Source organism: Chionomys nivalis, chromosome 25 (genome assembly GCF_950005125.1).
Source record: "Chionomys nivalis chromosome 25, mChiNiv1.1, whole genome shotgun sequence".
NCBI lineage: Eukaryota > Metazoa > Chordata > Mammalia > Rodentia > Cricetidae > Chionomys > Chionomys nivalis.
The window spans coordinates 4,706,005-4,724,712 of record NC_080110.1 but is presented as its reverse complement, the minus strand read 5'-3'; the positions used below and the strand labels follow the sequence as shown (position 1 = coordinate 4,724,712).

Below are 18,708 nucleotides of genomic sequence, written 5' to 3'. Positions count from 1 at the left end.
CCTTAACTTGGTCGAATTTTAATCACCAGATTTAAATTTTGCAATGCTTTCAAGTATAGCAGCTTACCTTCAACTTGGGCAATTCAGGGAACTTGGTCTGTCTCTCTTCTCACACACAGCTTCACAGGGGCAGTTCTCTTGTAGATTTCGCAAGCCTCCTCCGGAAGAAAGGCTCCGTTTCTCAGGCAAGAAGTACACAGCGCCTAGAATAAACAAATCACTGTATTCATTCCCAACCAGGATTTTCTATACTAAAACAGAGATGAGGTTTCTGGACTCCCCGAAGAATGTGAGTTAGGAGGCATGCCTTCATTCTGGGGATAGACAGAGCTGAGCAGCAGTCCTGGCAGGGCTGATTAGTCGGGGTCTCTGGAAGAAGGGCATAGGTGGAATGCGCATATATAAAGGCAAATTAGTTAGCCCGGCTCCCACTGTCTGCTCTGGGCAGTCCCACACGGCTGTCTGCACACCTGCTACCTGGTGACTGCTCAGTGCACGAAGCTGGGTGCCTGGGCAGTTTCAATGTGGCACTGCAGGCCCCAGGGGATTCCCGGAGAGCCGATGATCTTCAGCCTGTGTTGGAAGGCTGAAGAAGCTGGGCTCAGGCGTCAACAAAGGACAGCAGCTGCAATAGATGGGCAGGGGCAGCCACAGGCTAGGAAAGCTGCCAACACCCTCACCCACAGAGGCTCTTGCAAACTGGCAATGGTAAGAGCTCCCCTCAGACTTCCTCACCTCTGGGCTGCCACAAAGGTGCTGCCCATAGATAGAATGGGTCTCCCTACTACAGATGACCTAACCTAGATGATACCTTAGGGGTGTGTCCAGTGGCTTGCCTCTTAGAAGATTCTCGATCCTGTCAACTGGACACACATAGGCTGTGTCTCTGGTGCTCCTCTTTTTTAAGAAGTTTACAGTACCTACATCATTTGCAACCCAAGCACGTTTCAGTGTCTAGAAATGAATTTCATGGGAGGCTTGAGTAAAAAAACTGCCTGCTATTTAACAGAATTTTAAGATAAGGCTGGAACTAGAATAAGGGGGAAGCGCAGAGCAGTTAGACTAAGAAGCCCCCTTCATCACTGCATCTGGGATGTTCTTTAACTCTTCCCTCTCCCCTTGGCTAAGAGGCTTGGGTAGACCTTGAACTTGCTACCTTCTAGCCTTACCTTCAGGATTCTGGAATGATAGATGTTTGCCACCGCCACGCCAGTCTGGAAAAATACATTACCTGAGCTGGTGACATTGTACAGCACGCGAAAGTACATGCTGTCATGTCTGATGGCCTGAGCTGGCTTCCCAGGATCCACATCACAGGAACAAGCGACAAGGTGGTCTCTGACCTCTAAAGGTACGCCGTGGTGTGTATATGCCCCCCTACACTCACAAAATAAATACGTAAGATGGTTACGGTAGCACACACCTTTAATCCAGGCACCCAGGAGGCAGGGGGATTTCTGTGAAACTTAATCACCCCTGTAACTAAGAGGGAGTGATTAACTCACAAGGGCAGAACCTCAGTGATCACGATTAGTGGTGCCTATAAAAGGCTCAATGCAAAGAACCTGTCTCCTTTGTCTTCCTGCCGTCTGCCCTATTAGCACAAGGCATCATCACTTCTGGGGGCACAGTATTCAAGGGGTCAACCTGGAAGCAGAACAGTGCTTGGCAACCGAACCTACCAGCATCTTGGCCTTGGACTTGTCAACCCTACTAGGACGCGCATTTTCGTTCCTCAGACTCACTCATGCTTGTGCGTTACTCCTTGTGGCGTTGGTTTTGTGATGCAGTCTCTATTGCACAGGCTACCTGGAACTACGCATCCCAGCTGGCCTTGAACTCATGCAACTCTCCTATCTCACCCTCCTGTATGCAGGGATGACAAGCATATTATATTTTATTTTTGTACAACAAATGGGCTCAAATCACATTCTGACCTTTTATAGAATTCCATTTGAACGAATGGTTCTAAGATTTAAATTTTCTGGTCACTCACTGTTCAAATTCTTTCCCAACAACCTGCTGAATCATTAGATAAATGATTGCACGAATGTTTGTATTTTATCATCCACTGTGTTACCAAACTTATTAACCTTATACTCATCTAACCGCAGAAGTCTATATTACATACAAATGTCCAGTATCTATAACTATTCCAAAATTAATTCTCAGCTTTTAAATAATACCCAGTTAACACTTAATTTTTTGAGGGGGTACAAATTCCATTCTGAATCTGTTCCCCATTCCACAAAGCAGCGTTCTCTAGTATGTCATAATCCTAACCCTTCCATACACTACTTCACACTTTACTGTGTTCACTGCAGAGCCAGAGCCAAACACTCCCCACAGACAGCCATTCAAGACTGTTGAATCTGGACAGTAATATCACCAATCTTCAAAGCCTTTATTAAAGCTAAAAGCATAGGGCTGGAGAGATGGCTCAGCGGTTAAGAACACTAGCTGCTCTTCCAGGGGACCTGGGCTCAAACCCCAGCACCCACATGGCGGCTCACAACTATTTGTAACCCCAGTTCCAGGGGATATGACACCCTCTTCTGATTTCCACAGATGGTGCAGAGACATGCATCCAGGCAAAACACACATACACAAATAATAGTAAACCCTCAAGTCAATAAGTGATCTTTTTAATGAGATTTCAATTTTTGAAATGACAAAATTCACAGCACAAACACAGTATTTACATTTCAAGTTCTCATTACAAACGTGTGTGCCATTTGGGAAGAATACCACTGAAATCATGATTGGAGCTATCTGTCAGAATTCAAAGCGGATTCATGGAATCAGGGCTCCACAAAACCACTATACAATGATATAATGGAGCATGGCTAATGTCGGGGTTTACATAAATATGAGGCTGATTCTCCGGTCTGCCAACAATGGCCTATGGTTCAAGTCTGACTGGGGCCTGTTTTTGTACGGCTGTGAGCTAAAGCTGGTTCTATTGGGATGTTTACAAAAATAAAAGAAACCCCCCCAAACCAAACAAACAAAAAAATTAAGCCAAGAAGACTGTCTGACAAAGACAGCTGTGTCTTAAGTTATCCGCTCTCTGTTCTTTTAGAAAAGGCTGGCTGACCGCTGTTCCCGCGCGGCAAGCTAAAAGTGAGCTCCTGAGAGAGACGAATTTTCAGCTGGATGCCACAGCCGTGTGCTGGTGCCGTCGGCACTACTCATTTCCAGAGTGAGGCACTTTTGCTTGAGTGTGTCCATTTCCAAGACATGATCACATCTGGTGAGGAGCATTGGTGCTTGACACTAGCCCTTTGCAATCAGGCCTGCCGACGAGATCCCGGCATCCTGGGGGCTAGGTTAAACAAAGTGCTGCCAACATCAACCCCCCAGGTCTTCAGTAGTCATTAGTGATTCAAGACTGCTTGAAGGCTCATAAAAAAATCAATAATTTAGATATGCTAAAAGGAAAGGATAGCTCTACGTTATTTAAATAAGATCTATACAAACATTTGGACATTCTGATTTCATTATTTTCAGAAGCGAGGACAGCTTAGTCGCTACTTATTTTTAAAAATGAGAAATGAAGGAAAGAGGAAAGTGGAAAGTTAGGGCCAAAGGACTTCGGAATGCAAAGCCTGGGGTCCCTCAGCACTTGTTCCCAGGCCACCCAGCTTCTCAGGCCACAGGGACTGTGGGAGGAAACCGGCAGCTTGTCAGCGAGGGTCCATCAACAAATCCCTTAAAAGTACAAGCTGTAGGGCTGCCAACGCAAGGTCTCAGTGTGCTGATTAATTCCAGGGCCGTGGGCTCTATTCATGCTGCAGGAGAACACGGTCTGCACGCTGTCCCTTCTTCCAAGCGGGCCATCCATGCGTCACATCATGGGGACACCCTGTGTCTGTGTCACGTCATGCAGACACCCCTATGTCTGTGTGTCACATGGGACACCCCAGTGTCGGTGCATCGCATCATGGGGACATTCTTGTGTCTACACATCACATCACGGGACACCCCCATGTCTGTGCATCATATCACGGGACACCCCAGTATCTGCGCGTCACATCACAGGACACCCCAGTGTCAGTGCATCACATCATGGGGACACCCCTGTGTCTGCATCACATCACAGGACACCCCTGTGTCTGCATCACATCACAAGACACCCCAGTGTCTGTGCATCACATCATGGGACACCCCAGTGTCTGTGCATCACATCATGGGACACCCCAGTGTCTGCATCACATCACGGGACACCCCAATGTCGATGCATCACATCTCGGGGACACCCCTGTGTTGGTGCATCACATCATGGGGACAACCCATATCTGCGCTGCATCATGGGGACATGCCTGTGTCTGTGTCACGTCTTGCGGACACCCCGTGACGGTGAGGTGTGAGATGCGCAGGAGACGCTGAGGTAGGTGATTGCAAACAAAGAACTTCTACACCCTGATTCGATCTGGACTAGCTTCCTTGTGTATTCTCCTCCGGGGAAATAGCTTCCGTTTAAGGGCAATTATCTACATGATGGAGGACAGAAAATCAGCGTTAGTTTTCCATATTGATGAGAGACTGTTGGCGAAGCAGGTGTTCCTTCTGTGACTCACACGTTCCTGATCATTGCCTCAGTCTGAAACAAGCTCCTTTCACACTCCTCCCAAACAAAAGCAATCGACAGTTCTGCTCAGTGCTATAGTCAATATGCTTAAGCATGTTCCCACAGAGCTGTGAGACCAAATGATGTTGGCTCGTGGTTCGCTGTTCAAAGACCTGCAGGCAGAGCCATTGCTAAGGGCATTTATTTTTGAGATCTCTGTCCAGTTTCATTTGATTTTTTTTTTTTTAGGTGAAAGGAACTGCTGATGTTTAATCATTGGAACATTAATTCTGAGTTTGAATAGATTATTTTTTATAAGACAGTTAAAAACTATATTAAAATCCTTTCAATGTTTTCTATACTTATCAACAGTCATTTGAAAATAAGACGATGGTTATGAATGGGAAACTATATTAAAATCAATGTTTTCTATACTTATCAACAGTCATTTGAAATAAGACGATGGTTATGAATGGGAAACTATATTAAAATCAATGTTTTCTATATTTATCAACAGTCATTTGAAAATAAGACGATGGTTATGAATGGGAAACTATATTAAAAATCAATGTTTTCTATACTTATCAACAGACATTTGAAATAAGACGATGGTTATGAATGGGAAACTATATTAAAATCAATGTTTTCTATACTTATCAACAGACATTTGAAATAAGACGATGGTTATGAATGGGAAACTATATTAAAATCAATGTTTTCTATATTTATCAACAGTCATTTGAAATAAGACGATGGTTATGAACGGGATGCAACGCAGAGTTCATTTCTAGGTGCTGGAGAGATGGCTGATACGGTCCACCTAGAAACATTGCTTAAGATCTATGCAAAATGGAGACAACTTACTTGTTCAGCAAAAAACGAGAAGATAGTAAATATAATCAGTGTTGCTAGCACGCAGTGGGTCCAAAACTTGAGCTTGTCTCGATACGCCCTCCTGTGCGGAGATCAAGAGTTACTGAGTTTTACAAAAACAAACTGTGCATATCATAAGGCAAAAAAACAGTATGCATAGTCATCTCTAAAATGTTGATAAAATACACATTTCTAACACAAGTTTAGATCTGTTGTTTTACAATAAATGCTGTTCTCCAGTAGTAAATGTCTCCTCAGCTTCAAAAGAACAGTACTTGTAGACCTTAAAATAACATTTTTAAAATGAATTCATTCATTCACATTCATTTATTTCAGGAAAAAAAATTCCTGGACACAGAGGGATAAGCAGGATTAAGTCTCTGCTTGAGAGTGTGGAGAAGCTTGGAGAGCCACTGGCATGCCACCAGTGGACTCTCGTGTGTGTGGGAACACCTCCACAGCCGCGCCTACTGCTGCCCTATACACGGCAGCTAAGACAAAGAAGCCAGCTTAGATGTCCCAACAGGTGAAGGGATAAAGAAAATATGGTCCACATACACGATGGGATTTATCGAGACACAAAAAAATGAAATCGTGGCATTAACAGGAAAATGGATGCAACTGGAAAACTCCAGACAGGAGAAAAAAGCTAGACTCAAAAAGACCAACAGTGCGTGTTTTCATATGTGGGTCCTGGGCTTTTAGTCTCTCTGTATCTATTCCTGTGTGTGCCCAGGTTAATCTGTATCTATTCCTGTGTGTGCCCAGGTTAATCTGTATCTATTCCTGTGTGTGCCCAGGTTAATCTGTATCTATTCCTGTGTGTGCCCAGGTTAATTTTCCTCTGTGTATCTAGGTTATGAAGCTATATATATATATATATATATATATATATATATATATATAAAAATCCTGCATTCAAGAGGCTGAGGCAGGCAGGCAACCTTGTTTTTTTTTTAAGTGTGTTGTTTCTTCAGAGCAAACAGCAGCATTTATGTTGTAGGACACGTGGATTAACAGGGCCCTGAACGTTGGGTGCTGGTTGGGCTTCTTCCCTTCTTTGTCTAAGGGCTTCTTGACAACTTATCTTCAGAGAGACTGAAAAGCTTCTGGATCTTGCTAGCTCTTTTAGGCCCCAGGTCATGTCCACGGGTCGTCTACCATCAGTCTAGGATCATCTTCTTCTTTTTTTCTCTTTTTGCAATAACCAAGCTGAGAACACCCAGACTGGCACCCATGGTGCATCCTGAACAGACAGGTACTTCTCTCACCAGCTCTCCTTGGTCTATAACAGCAGCAGGAACGCTCTGCCATGAGTCGAGACACCTTGTTGTCACTTTTTTCATTCCCCCTCTGGTCTGGACCACATAACACTTCCAATGTTCACCCCAAGCACCATGGATACATAAACGGCCTGAACTGTGTGTGCAGATGAGGAGCTGTGCTCCGCGACCTCCATTCTAGTCTTCTCTTGTCTTCATCCTTCCCAACCACTGCAGATAATTTCTGGACAATGCTTTACCAATTGTCAGTCTTTCAGACATGATCTACGTAGTTTCTACTGGTTCTGAAAGCTTGCTTGACAGTTTGGGCAGCAAATGTTGCCATGCTGACTTCATGTGCCTCTTGGTTTGAACGACACAAGATCTTCCAAGTCAGTGCTGCTGTTTTGGCATTGGTCAACAAACCATTGAATAAATGAAGTTTCATTCAGTAAAACTGTAAAAATTCAGTCACATATTTTTTCAAATCTCTTGAAATGCCAGTAAACGTCTTTTAAATGTTTAATAAAACAAAAATTGCAACTATATTTTCCTAAATAAACTACACATCACATAACACATCAAAGAAATGTCAGCAATCTGAAATCCAGATACGAATGTATATGTGGATACGCGGGCGCACACACGTGCATGCAAAACCAGACTTTACCATTCCTGCAGCTCATGCATATGAAGAAAACGGTTCCGATACTCTCTCGGCAGCTCGAACTGGGAAGGGATAGGAAACATGGATTCATAGAAGTCCCTGAGAACAGCCTTCACCGTCTGGGCGTCTTTGTGATTGTGATCAATGTTGTCGTTCAGACAAACGAACTTCCTGAAACAGAGAGCTAACGTCACTGGTCATCACACGCGTGAGCCTAACCCAATCCAGCAAGAGATCTGGGCTCCAAAACTGTTCCCAGTGCGCCTACGCCCAGTGGTGGTGGTGCGTTTGCTGACGGAACTCCCTGGAGGAGTCCCCCACCTGCAAAATAGGGGGATGAGGGCGGATAATTCCTAAAGATCCATGTAACTATGGGAAGAAATAAATGACTTCCACTTAGTGCAGCCAGATGTCCGTGTTCAGGAAATGTATCTGACTGGCTGCGATATTTCGTTAGCAGCTAAAGGAAAATCAGTAACCACCTGAAACAGGTTCTCCGAGCTGCCCATTATGTCGTGCTCACGTGGCTGGAGAGAGCTAGTGTCCTACAGCGCAGACTTCTGAGGTTTGAATTAATGTATCTCCAACCAAGCTGAATTCAGAAGAACCAGGTTAGGATAGGACATCCTTCTGGTTGAAGTTTTAAGGTAGAAATCACTACACCAAGGTCCCATAATAAGTTGTGACGGTACATTTGAAATCAACAAAATTAAAAAGAAATTAACAAAACCTTCAGATCTAACTACCAATTATGGAAAAATAGAGAGGACATAGGGACATCTTAAGAACCTACATAAAGTTTAATCCCAGCACTCGGGAGGCAGAGGCAGGCGGATCTCTGTGAGTTCGAGACCAGCCTGGTCTACAGAGCTAGTTCCAGGACAGGCTCCAAAGCCAGAGAAACCCTATCTCGAAAAACCAAAAAAAAAAAAAAGAACCTACATAAAGAACCAGAGAGGAAACGAGTTTTTCACAAAGGAAATTAGCTGAGCAGGGTGGCTGGTGCCTGTATCTCAGGACTCAGGAGGCTGAGGCAGATCTCAGACCAGTTTGGGCTACTGAGAACCTGTCTCAAAACTAAGATAAAAAATAGAAAACAGAAAGGCTAAGAAGCCCCGGGCTCAAACAGCCAGTGAGTTGCCCCAGCAGTTAGATAGCCCACTCAGGATACCCCTCCTCCTGTGTGCTAGGGTACCAGGTACTCAGGCTAAGCAGCACGACTCTCGGGAGAACCTTTTTAGATATACTGAGTGCCCGCTGCCTGTGAGCCCCACCCCTCCCGTCCAGTCCGCTCTGGGCCCCATCTCTGCGAGCCCCCCTCCACCCCCCGGGGAACCTCACACTTAACTCACACTATGTCATTTCCATCTCTGTCTACTCCACACTGAAATAAGCCACTCCCTTCTCTCTAGCCCTGCTTGCTCCTTTCTTAGTCACAGAATTAAAAACAAAGAAAAAGCCCCACATTTTTATAGTCAATCAAAAAAAAAAAATTACAAAGTTAGTACCTGGGGTTTTTCCTTATGTCATCCAGCTGACCAACCACATGAGAAACATTGGTGCGAATCATCTTGAAAGCGATTTCTTCTTCTCCCATGATTTCAAACCTAATGGTCAGACATATTGAGAGAGCTTAATAAATATGTGGAAATGAAAAATAAAATTTCATTAATAAAAGCTTTCTTAAAAACTTTATGAAGTCGGGTGGTGGTGGTGCACGCCTTTAATTACAGAGAAACCTTGTCTTGAAAAAACAACAAAATAAAACATAACAAAAAACAAACAGAAAACAAAAACTTGAGTGGACTCAATGTGCACAGAAATGACTGCATCTAGATTTGCCCGGAGAAAATCTCACATGACCTTGGAATGAATGCACAATTAATCAAACAAGGCACTGTAAGGGACAAACATGCCGGACCTTCAGAACTGTCCCGGAGCTGAGCAAAGACCACTCACCTATACTTGTTCTTGTCTTTATACGCTTTATGGATTTTGTCGGTTACTGGTTTACAGTTGGTGACAAGACTTTTAGTGACTGGCGGCTACGAGAGAACATGAGAGGGTCAGACGGCCCACCAAGGGTACAGCGAGAAAGCAAGTGAGGCACAGGCCTTGGACACTGAACCCAAGGGTCACCAAGAGTTCACGGGGCTCAGGGGCCAGGCACCCTGTGGCCTTAGGGTCCTTGCCACACCCTAGCTGAGCTCATGCAGGATGCGTAAGTAAAGATGTCTGAAAAGCCATGATGGGGCTGGCAATCTAGAGAGCCTACTTTTCCTCTTGAGGAGAAAGGGTGCGTTCACCTCCTTGATAACTAACAGCAATTTGGTTACCTTGACAAACAGGAGAATGAAAAACAAGTGACCTGTCCTTGGCCTACTTAAGTATTTAGCTATTATTTCTGCTCTCTCAGGCACATGACAATAGAATTAAAAACAAACAAACAAAAACTCAAAGCAAAAAACAAGAGGTAACTAACCTACAAATGCCTTGACTGTATGAGCTTTGACAGAACTGGCAAAACGAAATCTAGGGAAGCATCTAGAAAAGAGTTATTACTGTTTACAAACTCTCCCGAGAATGTTCTTGAGCCTGCATAACTTAACTTCTACGGTCTTAGAAATGATTCTATTCTCTCCAGAGACAGAAAATGACTACACACATACCCTTCCACTGAACCAGCCAGCTGTGTTACAGGAGTGACGTATGGTTGTAAACCACCATGTAGGTGCTGGGAACCGAACCCAGGTCCTCCACGAAAACAAAAGGTGCTCTTAACCACTGAGCCACCTCTCCCCTCCAGAAAAATTTAATGGATTTTTATTCTAATTATGAAAGCAAGAGCTATTCATTGTACAAAATATGGAAAATGCAAGGTAACAACACCAAAAACCTATCTGTGATTTAAAATATCTTTTGAGGTGTGTAGGCTCTGGTATCCGAGAAGAGGTGGATTACACTAGGGAATTTTTGATTATTCAAGTCAGAGTGTATGCTTCCCATTTCCCTCCTCATCCAGTTGATTTTCTAAGCATTTTCCCACGTATCGCACGTACAACTTACAAAAGCCAGTTAAACAGTGTCTACGCTTTCGTCAATTCTGAGGCACACATATTCTCACATCTCTTACGATGAACAATCTCCTCACTACTTTAGACAAGTGATATTACCACAGGTATGTGGAGCTCATCTGCCATCCCCCACAGAGCCAGGAAGGGCCAGGAGCGCCCGGCTGCCGTCTTTCTTTGGGGCGTTCTCTTTCCAAGAAAGTTCTGGGGTTACTCGCTGGTACCGCTACCTTTGGTCACTGGAGTGTCTTTTACGGAATCCAGGTAACCAATCTGAACGTGAACCTGATATAGTCACAGAGTGGGGAGGGGTTCTGGGCAGGATGTAAGTGACCGGGTATTGTTTGTGCTGTTACGTAGCCTCTGGTTCTGGTGTGAAACACGGCAATGGTGGCCATACACCTGATAAGGATTAACACGAGACTTACCAGGTTGGGATCGTAGTATGCTTCCTGGGTTGGTGGAATATTGCTCAGTTGAGTGATATTAGCAGGAAGCATTTTTGAGCAATTTATTAACATGTGTTCCAAACCTGTCAGATCCTAACCAAAGCAAAACATAAATCTGTTATACATATGACAGATAAAAACTGTGGCTTAAAAACAAAAAGCATGTGCACACGTTCTATAGACTGGGCATGCTGAATTTATGCAATTAGAAGTACATAGATGCATGCACATGTACATACATGTATCTAACAACAACGGGGATAAAAAGGCCGTGAAATTGAAAAAGCTCAAAAAAAGAGGTACACGAGAGGACCTGGAGGGTGTAAAGGGAAGGGAAATGATATATATAATCTCAAGAAATAAGAGGAGAACTCATGATAAAAATGTATGTGACGGTCTCTAAGTGGATTTTCTGAAGGGCTCAAAAGCAGTAGGAGTCTTAAGTATAAACATTTCAAAAGAGCAAAATAAGACAGCACAATGACAAGTATTTCACCCTCATCTGAACTAAAACACAGGGCTGTGACACGCCGTATTCAAAAGGTGCTGCAGGCTCGCGTGGATGAGTTTAGCGTTTCTAAGGATCACAGGGGGACCTGGCTCAGAGTCCCCGTCAGTCCCACACCATACCCTGAATGAACTTGCCACAAGGCTCACATGCAGGTATCTACCACCTACCTCTCCCCTCAGACGGCAGACGATTACCCCAATGCAAGGCCACAAAAATTAATCCATAAAACACAAATTTCAAATATTTTAGTTCCAGCATTAATAAATGAATGAGGAGTTACTAGCCCGGACACTAAATATTCAGAATTTCCTTTACTTGAAATGCAGTAGGAAAAGAGGCCCTGCCAGAATTGTGTTTCTCACTCGACACATCACAAGCTTAGGGCAGAAACAACACGTTACCTGCAGGCTTAAAGGCAGATCGTGGATCCGGGTAGCCAGCGTTCGGATCTCCCTGTCCGACAAGACGCCAGACTGGTCTGTATCTACTTCATCAAAGACTTGGGAAAGATTCAGGGGCTGCACCGCACTCATGAGGTAATAGAAATACGAGAAGGCGAACTGCATGTCCTCCGAGTGGCGCACCTTGTGAAGCGATGTCTTGTCAAACTCCTCGGGGAACCTGTCCAGAGAGAACACACGGCAAGCTCTGGGTATTCAGGGTACGTACGGCGTCAGACGTCCATGAAAACGGAAGTCTGTCTTCACGTCGTATCTACACGGCATCTTCGAAGGCCACAGCTCACAGGGGCAAACACACAAATGTCGAGCGCACTAAGACTTACATATCTTGTAGCTCTTGCATGACGATCCTGTCGATCATGTGGGGCATGTGGGCGGGGACTTTCCTGGACGTGAACCCGAACTTGCTGTTGAGAATCTTATTGACGTATCGGAGCGAGTCCGCAAACGTGTCTTTCAGCTGCCGTGCTGCACGCTTGCTGTTGGTCAAGTACGCCAACTGTGTCTTCAACGACGCTTCCTCCTGTAAGGAGGATTCCACGTAACTCAACACTGTTTAGCCCAGAGTAGACTCTACCGACAAGAGATAAAGGCGCCACTGTGCACTGAGTTACAGAATGTGGCACTTGGTCACTAACAGTCCTCAGTGCACGACAAATGATAGTTACTATAATATTACCACTTACGAAGCTATTTATGTTCGTGGGCATGACAGGGGATAAGGCTGGATCAAACTTACATCAAGAAGGTCTTGGAAATACTTTCTTTTCTCCCAAGGCAAAAAGCCTGGGTAAGTCTCCGGGTAGTGCCGCAGCCGCCTTCCAGGAACTACTTCTTCTACAGCTATTCGGCTATCAGCATCGCCTTCGGCTCTGTCTCCTGCCTCCTCTTTCCTGGTGAGGTCTTCTCTGGATACACTCATGCTTGGTGCATGTGGGGCCTGAGTTTCCAACTTAAATCTTGCATTGCTCTCCGAGACCGGGGGTGGATTCAAACCACGGTCATGACCATTCGTGTCCACTGTCCCCACTGGGGATGTCTGTCTCTCTGCTCTCTGACCGGCAACAAAGCCACCTGGGCTTCTGTGAGAGGGCTTTTCCTGTGGGGCTTCCAGACGGTCATTTGTTTCGTCGGTCCTTCTAGACGGAGGTTTTCCTTTAGCATCTAGTGAGTCCTTCAGGAAAGACCTCAGCAGGGCTGACTTGGAGAAGTTGTATCCTTTCTGGGTGATGTCTCCAAGTTCCAGCTGCAGGTCCAAGTTGCTCAGTCTCACCTGGACCTCCTTCGGAAGGAGTGAAATATTTACCAGGGGGATTTTCACCTCCTGCTGGAATCTCCCTGTGGTGTTTACATCATGTCTCCTGACCTTGGGGAAGCGTTTCCCTTTGGGAATATCTTCAAAAGGGATTTCGGCTTGGGGAAGAGGTGTCACTGGGCTAACGGAATTTTCATAGGCCTTCGGGGTTGTGGTGTTCAGTTTCGGCCCCTCCCTTGTGTCTGCCTCCACTGTTATCTGGATTTTGAACTCTTCATCGTCGGAGTTCTGGAGTGTAAGGTTAAAGTGGATCGTGGTTGCGTTCATCCCGCTGTGCAGTAGGAGATGAATGGTTCTCCACTTGTTCGCGATGGATGCGTGCCGGATTATCGGATTGTCACTGTAGGTGCCTTCCACTCCTCTCTTGGCGATTTTGGCAAAGCTGAAGTAAGGAAGGTGTTCACCTTTGGGGATGACATAGTGTGTCTGGTTTGGGAGAAGAGTTACTTTATACAGTTCATGAAAATGATCTAGAGGAAAAAAAACACACAAACATGGTTTCTTTTAAATTAGACACTTTTTTTTTTTTGGTTTTTCAAGACAGGGTTTCACTGTGGTTTTGGAGCCTATCCTGGAACTAGCTCTTGTAGACCAGGTTGGTCTCGAACTCACAGAGATCCGCCTGCCTTTGCCTCCCGAGTGCATGTGCAACCACCAGCCAACTTAATTAGACATTCTTAGGCCATTTCTTAATTCTCTGGGCTCAAGTATTTATTTTCTAAGGGTGACTTGAAATTTATTTTAAAATGCTCACAAATTCTAACACAAAGTCTAGGGATGTGGCCGTCCTACCATTTGAACTGACCATAGCAGTTTACACTGGACATTGTCCCTGGTTCACTATAGAGATAGGGGCATAATTTTAAATCAATAAATTTCAATGACTAATTTCCAACTTTTAAATTACTTTCAATAATGACGCCCACCGAGTGCTCCTCTGTCTGTGGAGTTAGCTCCTTGTTCCTAACGTTTCCACGGCAATAAACATACCTTGTCCACAGTCACCAGCATCAAACCCACAGGACAAGACATTGCAGGCTTGGTCACAGAACTTATCGGCGAGCCAGGAGTTTGCACACCCTTGGTTGCAGTAAGAGACACTGTTGATTCCTCCACCAAACTGCCAGGGCTGTCCGACGCCAATATTCCCGGTACCCACACCTCCCGCAACATAGCGACTTCCTCCATTGTTACCTGTAGAGGGAGGAGGAAGGAAGAAGAGTCCTTACTGGGCTCACAACTGTGAAAGAAGACAGCTCATCATTTCTTACTAATGTTGCAAGATTGATGTATGGGTTGCAGCTACAGATGCTCATCTCATTCTTTAAAGTGGAGACTGTTGCATGGCTTGCAGCTACAGAGGCTCATCCCATTCTTTAACGGGAGACTCCATGTGTCTTAAGGGAAGGGAGTTAGGGCTGGAGAGATGGCTCAGTGGTTAAGAGCATTGCCTGCTCTTCCAAAGGTCCTGAGTTCAATTCCCAGCAACCACATGGTGGCTCACAACCATCTGTAACGAGGTGTGGTGTCCTCTTCTGGCCTGCAGACATACACATAGACTGAATACTGTATACATAATAAATAAATATAAAAAAAAGAGTGACATAAAAGAATGATTTAAAAAAAAAAAGGGAAGGGAGTTTACCTGGCTGATTAAGACGGGGAGAGCACAGCTAGAGAAGGGAAAGAGATTATCCCAAGGACCCTGGCTCAGAATTCCTCTAACCAGGTCCATACACAGGCAATAACATCTCCAGTGTTAATGTTTTGCTAGGTCTACTTTATACACCCGCATTCTGTCCCTGCCGCTGCCTACGTTTTACAACAGGGCACCTGACAGAGAAGACTGAACTCGGCTTTGATGCTTCGCTTGCTCTAATACTCAACATGTTTCCAAGCCCGTTTCCGCATCCAGAGCACCAGGATGAGGACATCAGTGCACGCTCTTTCTCAGAGCAACCACCCCGCCAAATCAAGAGGGTAATGAAGGTTGTAGAACCTTTATGAACTGAAAAATAGTAAGTAAATATATTTTCAAAAGTGCCAACATCAAGTCCAAAGGAGAATGGCGGGAGGGGGGGGGCTGCTAAGTAGATAAGCACGGTTTGTTGTGCAACTGTGATCATTTTACAGTCTCCTGCAGTTTTCCACCGAAAGTTCCTGCCATGGAACCCTATTGAAACGATTCTTAGGTTTACATAATCAAGAGTATTCTAGCTACTTCAAGTAATGACAGAAGATGCTTTCAAGTTCAGAGCCTACATCAGGGAAATGGATCCATTATTGAATACCACGAATCAACTGGGCCACACGGCAACACCGACCAGGGATCTCTGGATTCGGAACATTTCAGCGTGTGATGTAAGCAGTCAACGGCACACACACGTTCTCAGGAATGAGGATGAGGACACGAACAGGCTGCGTGGAGCACGTCCTTACCGGAGCAGTCACCGCCATCCCAGTCACAGGCTGAGTTATTACAGGCCTTGTCACAGTAGCCGTCTTTAATCCAGGAGCCCGGGCAGCCCTCGGCACAGTTGGGCACAGGCCACGTCAAATACACCTGCGGCAAGATCAGAGAAGATACAACAGTTTCTGATGCTTTTTATTCTTGGATTAAAACACTTTTAGAAAAAAAGCTGAACTTCCAAAGTTTCCCAAAGACAGGCTGCTGATGACAGTTGACATTGCCTTCGGCTGGACAGTGCCCACAGCAGAGCTAAGCCTGCTGACAGTGGGCACTGCCTTCAGCTGGCCAACGTCCACGGCAGGGCTAAACCTGCTAATAGTAGGCATTGCCTTTGGCTGGACAGTGCCCACGGCAGGGCTAAACCTGCTGCTGGTGGGCACTTCCTTCGGCTGGCCAATGACTACAGCAGGGCTAAACCTGTTGCTGGTGGGCATTGCCTTTGGCTGGACAGTGCCCATGGCAGAGCTAACCTGCTGACAGTGGGAATTGCCTTTGGCTGGACAGTGCCCACGGCAGAGCTAAACCTGCTAAGAGTAGGCACTGCCTTTGGCTGGACAGTGCCCACGGCAGAGTTTAACCTGCTGAGCACAGTTCTTTCTCCCCACTTGCTTCAGAGAACAAGGGCTTGGCTCATGGATTAGTTTTAATAACACGCTCTTATAATATTCTTCTAAATAAAATAGCAGTGTGTCAGACTTAGATGTGAAGACTCTGCAGCAGGTCACTCTCGCCAGGACACTCACTAGTAACCCAGTGATTTTCTGCAGAACTGCCTCAAGGCTGAGGAAGGAGAAGGCCGAGCTGGCAGCCATTATCTCCCCCCTAAGGCTCTGTTTAGGCAAATTAATTCCTGCAGCATTCTGAGCTCTGCTAGAGAAAAACATGCCCCTCCTGTTTTAAAGTCACCTTCCTTTGCACAGCACACTTACTCCCAATTGATTTTTTAACTCTAAACTGAAACTAGAAGCTGCCAATGGTTACAGTTTGGCTCTATGACAGAGTAGTCTTCTAGTGTGTCTGAGTTCCTGGGGCTGACCCCCAGCACAGAAAACAAACAAATCCAGTTCAATGAGACAGGCTCTCTAGCCCAGCTGTTCTAAGCCTTCTGTGTCCTACCCCTCCCCGCAACAGAGGGGCCATCTTACATGGAACTTCACCCCCTCCCCATCTGAAACACTTTAAGCTCATTTTGCCTGTTGGTCATTTTGCTGTCATGCCAGCCACAAATTTGTTGCAAAGTGGGTTTGCTACAGTAGAAAGTCTAAGGGTCAAGGAGAAAAAGGGGGGTTCTGTTTATCTGAGACCACAGGAGAGCAACGCTCGCTCTGCTGCAGTTTGCTTTCTGCTCAACCCAGACTTTCCTGAGCCTGGGAGTCACAGACAAAAAGTCGTTCCCATTTGCATATAGAAATGCATACACAGATATCTGAGTTGATTTCCTCAACTGCTAGTGACCGTCCATCTTAACGCTCACCTTCTGGCCTTTGGAGTGACTGTAGAAGTCGTCAGGCCAAACGTCCTTCCCAAACATGACATCGTCGTTTAGATAGATGAACTTCTGGGACAGCCCTTCGATGCGGTGGATATGACTTTCAATTGCAGGTGAACTGAAAGTGGGCAGGTGGCTCAGATTTCGGAAAATGTCCTTGAACAGAAAGCACGGAAGGTAAATAGGAGCCGTGTTGAGTGGGCTGGGCACTTAGAAAGGGGGAAGGGAGGAGGCCGTGCTAATTCAATGAAGGTGGCAGAGAAGGCGCAGGCGGGAAACCACAGCCTGGTGATGTTGGCAGTCACGCACCTGGTGGGTAACTATTGTCACCCGAGGGTTGTCGAGGTTCAGCCAGGATGGAATCTGCCCGTTGGTGACTATGAAGACGTTCCGAACCCACGGCGCATGCCTCTCGATAGACCGCAAAGAATACCTCAACTCTTCGTTATCTTCGAAGCGGCTGGCGGACACATCTTCGTCCTGCTTGGACTGGGCGGTCGGGGAGACGCATGGCACATAAAGACATGAAGTATCTACACTAAACCCCAGCTCTTCCTCCTCGTAAAGATATGAAGTATCTACGCTAAACCCCAGTTCTTCCTCCTGTCTTTACCCTCTGCCTGCTCTGCTCTAAGGCGGAATATCTTTATCGCAACTTGACTCCAGCCAGCGTTACCTAAGAGGAGGGAACCTCACTAAGACAATGCCACTGTAAGATCAGGTTGCAGGCAAGTCTGTTGGACATTTTCTTATCAGTGATGCATGGGGAGGGCCTAGCCCTCTGTGGGTGGTTCCATCCCTGGGCTGGTGGTCCTGAATTCTATAAAAAAAAGCAGGCTGAGCAAATCTGGGGAACAAGCCAGTAAGCTGCACTCCTCTATGGTCTGAGCATCAGCCCCTGCCGCCAGGTTTCTATCCTATCTGAGTTCCTTTGATGAACAATGGTGATGTCAAACAAGCCTGTCCCTCCCCAACTTGCTTTGGTCATGGTGTTTGTCACAGCAAAAGAAACCCAAACTAGAACAGGGCTTTGGCCACCCTTTAAATTCAAGTGAGTGTGAGCAGGGGTGTGTGTGTGTGTGTGTGTGAGAGAGAGAGAGAGAGAGAGAGAGAGAGAGATCTTCTCTTTATTATACTTTACATAAAGGATCTTAGATCCAATTGGTCTTCAGGCCTGGTGCTCACTACGTAGAGCAGGCCAGCCTCAAATTCACAGAAATTTGCCTGGTTCTGCTCTGGAGTGCTGGGATTAAAGGCATGTGCCATCAAGCCTGACAAAAGCTTTATTTGATTTTTATTGACATTTATGAGTGAGGGACTGAGTTTATGTGTTTGTGGGTGCCCTTCGAGGCCAGAGAAGGGGTGAATCCTTTGAAGCTAGAGTTTTAGGAAGTTATAAGCTGTCCAAAGTGGGAGCGAAGCCAAATTTTGATCCTCCGGAAGAACAGCAAGTGCTCTTGACAGCCATCTCTCCAGCCTTGTTCTTTTCAATAAGTATCAAACCAATGGCAGAGAAGGGAAGTTTGGAAAAGTCTAAGGAGATCCTCAGTAAGTCCTCCTCCTTCTCCAA

General features: G+C 45.6%; 1 protein-coding gene across 1 annotated transcript in view; it reads right to left on the bottom strand.

Annotated features, from left to right (window-relative positions):
• Window positions 1-2,636: 2,636 nt before the first annotated feature.
• Gnptab (N-acetylglucosamine-1-phosphate transferase subunits alpha and beta) overlaps window positions 2,637-18,708 on the bottom strand; it is a 55,255-nt gene continuing 39,183 nt past the window's right edge. The window contains exons 9-21 of the mRNA XM_057757911.1: window positions 17,448-17,627; window positions 17,124-17,294; window positions 15,619-15,742; window positions 14,170-14,373; window positions 12,604-13,649; window positions 12,188-12,387; window positions 11,805-12,024; window positions 10,872-10,985; window positions 9,332-9,417; window positions 8,881-8,979; window positions 7,376-7,543; window positions 5,435-5,525; window positions 2,637-4,493 (exon numbers count right to left, since the gene is read on the bottom strand). Of these exons, the coding sequence (XP_057613894.1) occupies window positions 4,416-4,493; window positions 5,435-5,525; window positions 7,376-7,543; window positions 8,881-8,979; window positions 9,332-9,417; window positions 10,872-10,985; window positions 11,805-12,024; window positions 12,188-12,387; window positions 12,604-13,649; window positions 14,170-14,373; window positions 15,619-15,742; window positions 17,124-17,294; window positions 17,448-17,627 (2,781 nt within the window). The 3' untranslated portion in view covers window positions 2,637-4,415. The remainder of the gene's footprint in view (window positions 4,494-5,434; window positions 5,526-7,375; window positions 7,544-8,880; window positions 8,980-9,331; window positions 9,418-10,871; window positions 10,986-11,804; window positions 12,025-12,187; window positions 12,388-12,603; window positions 13,650-14,169; window positions 14,374-15,618; window positions 15,743-17,123; window positions 17,295-17,447; window positions 17,628-18,708) is intronic.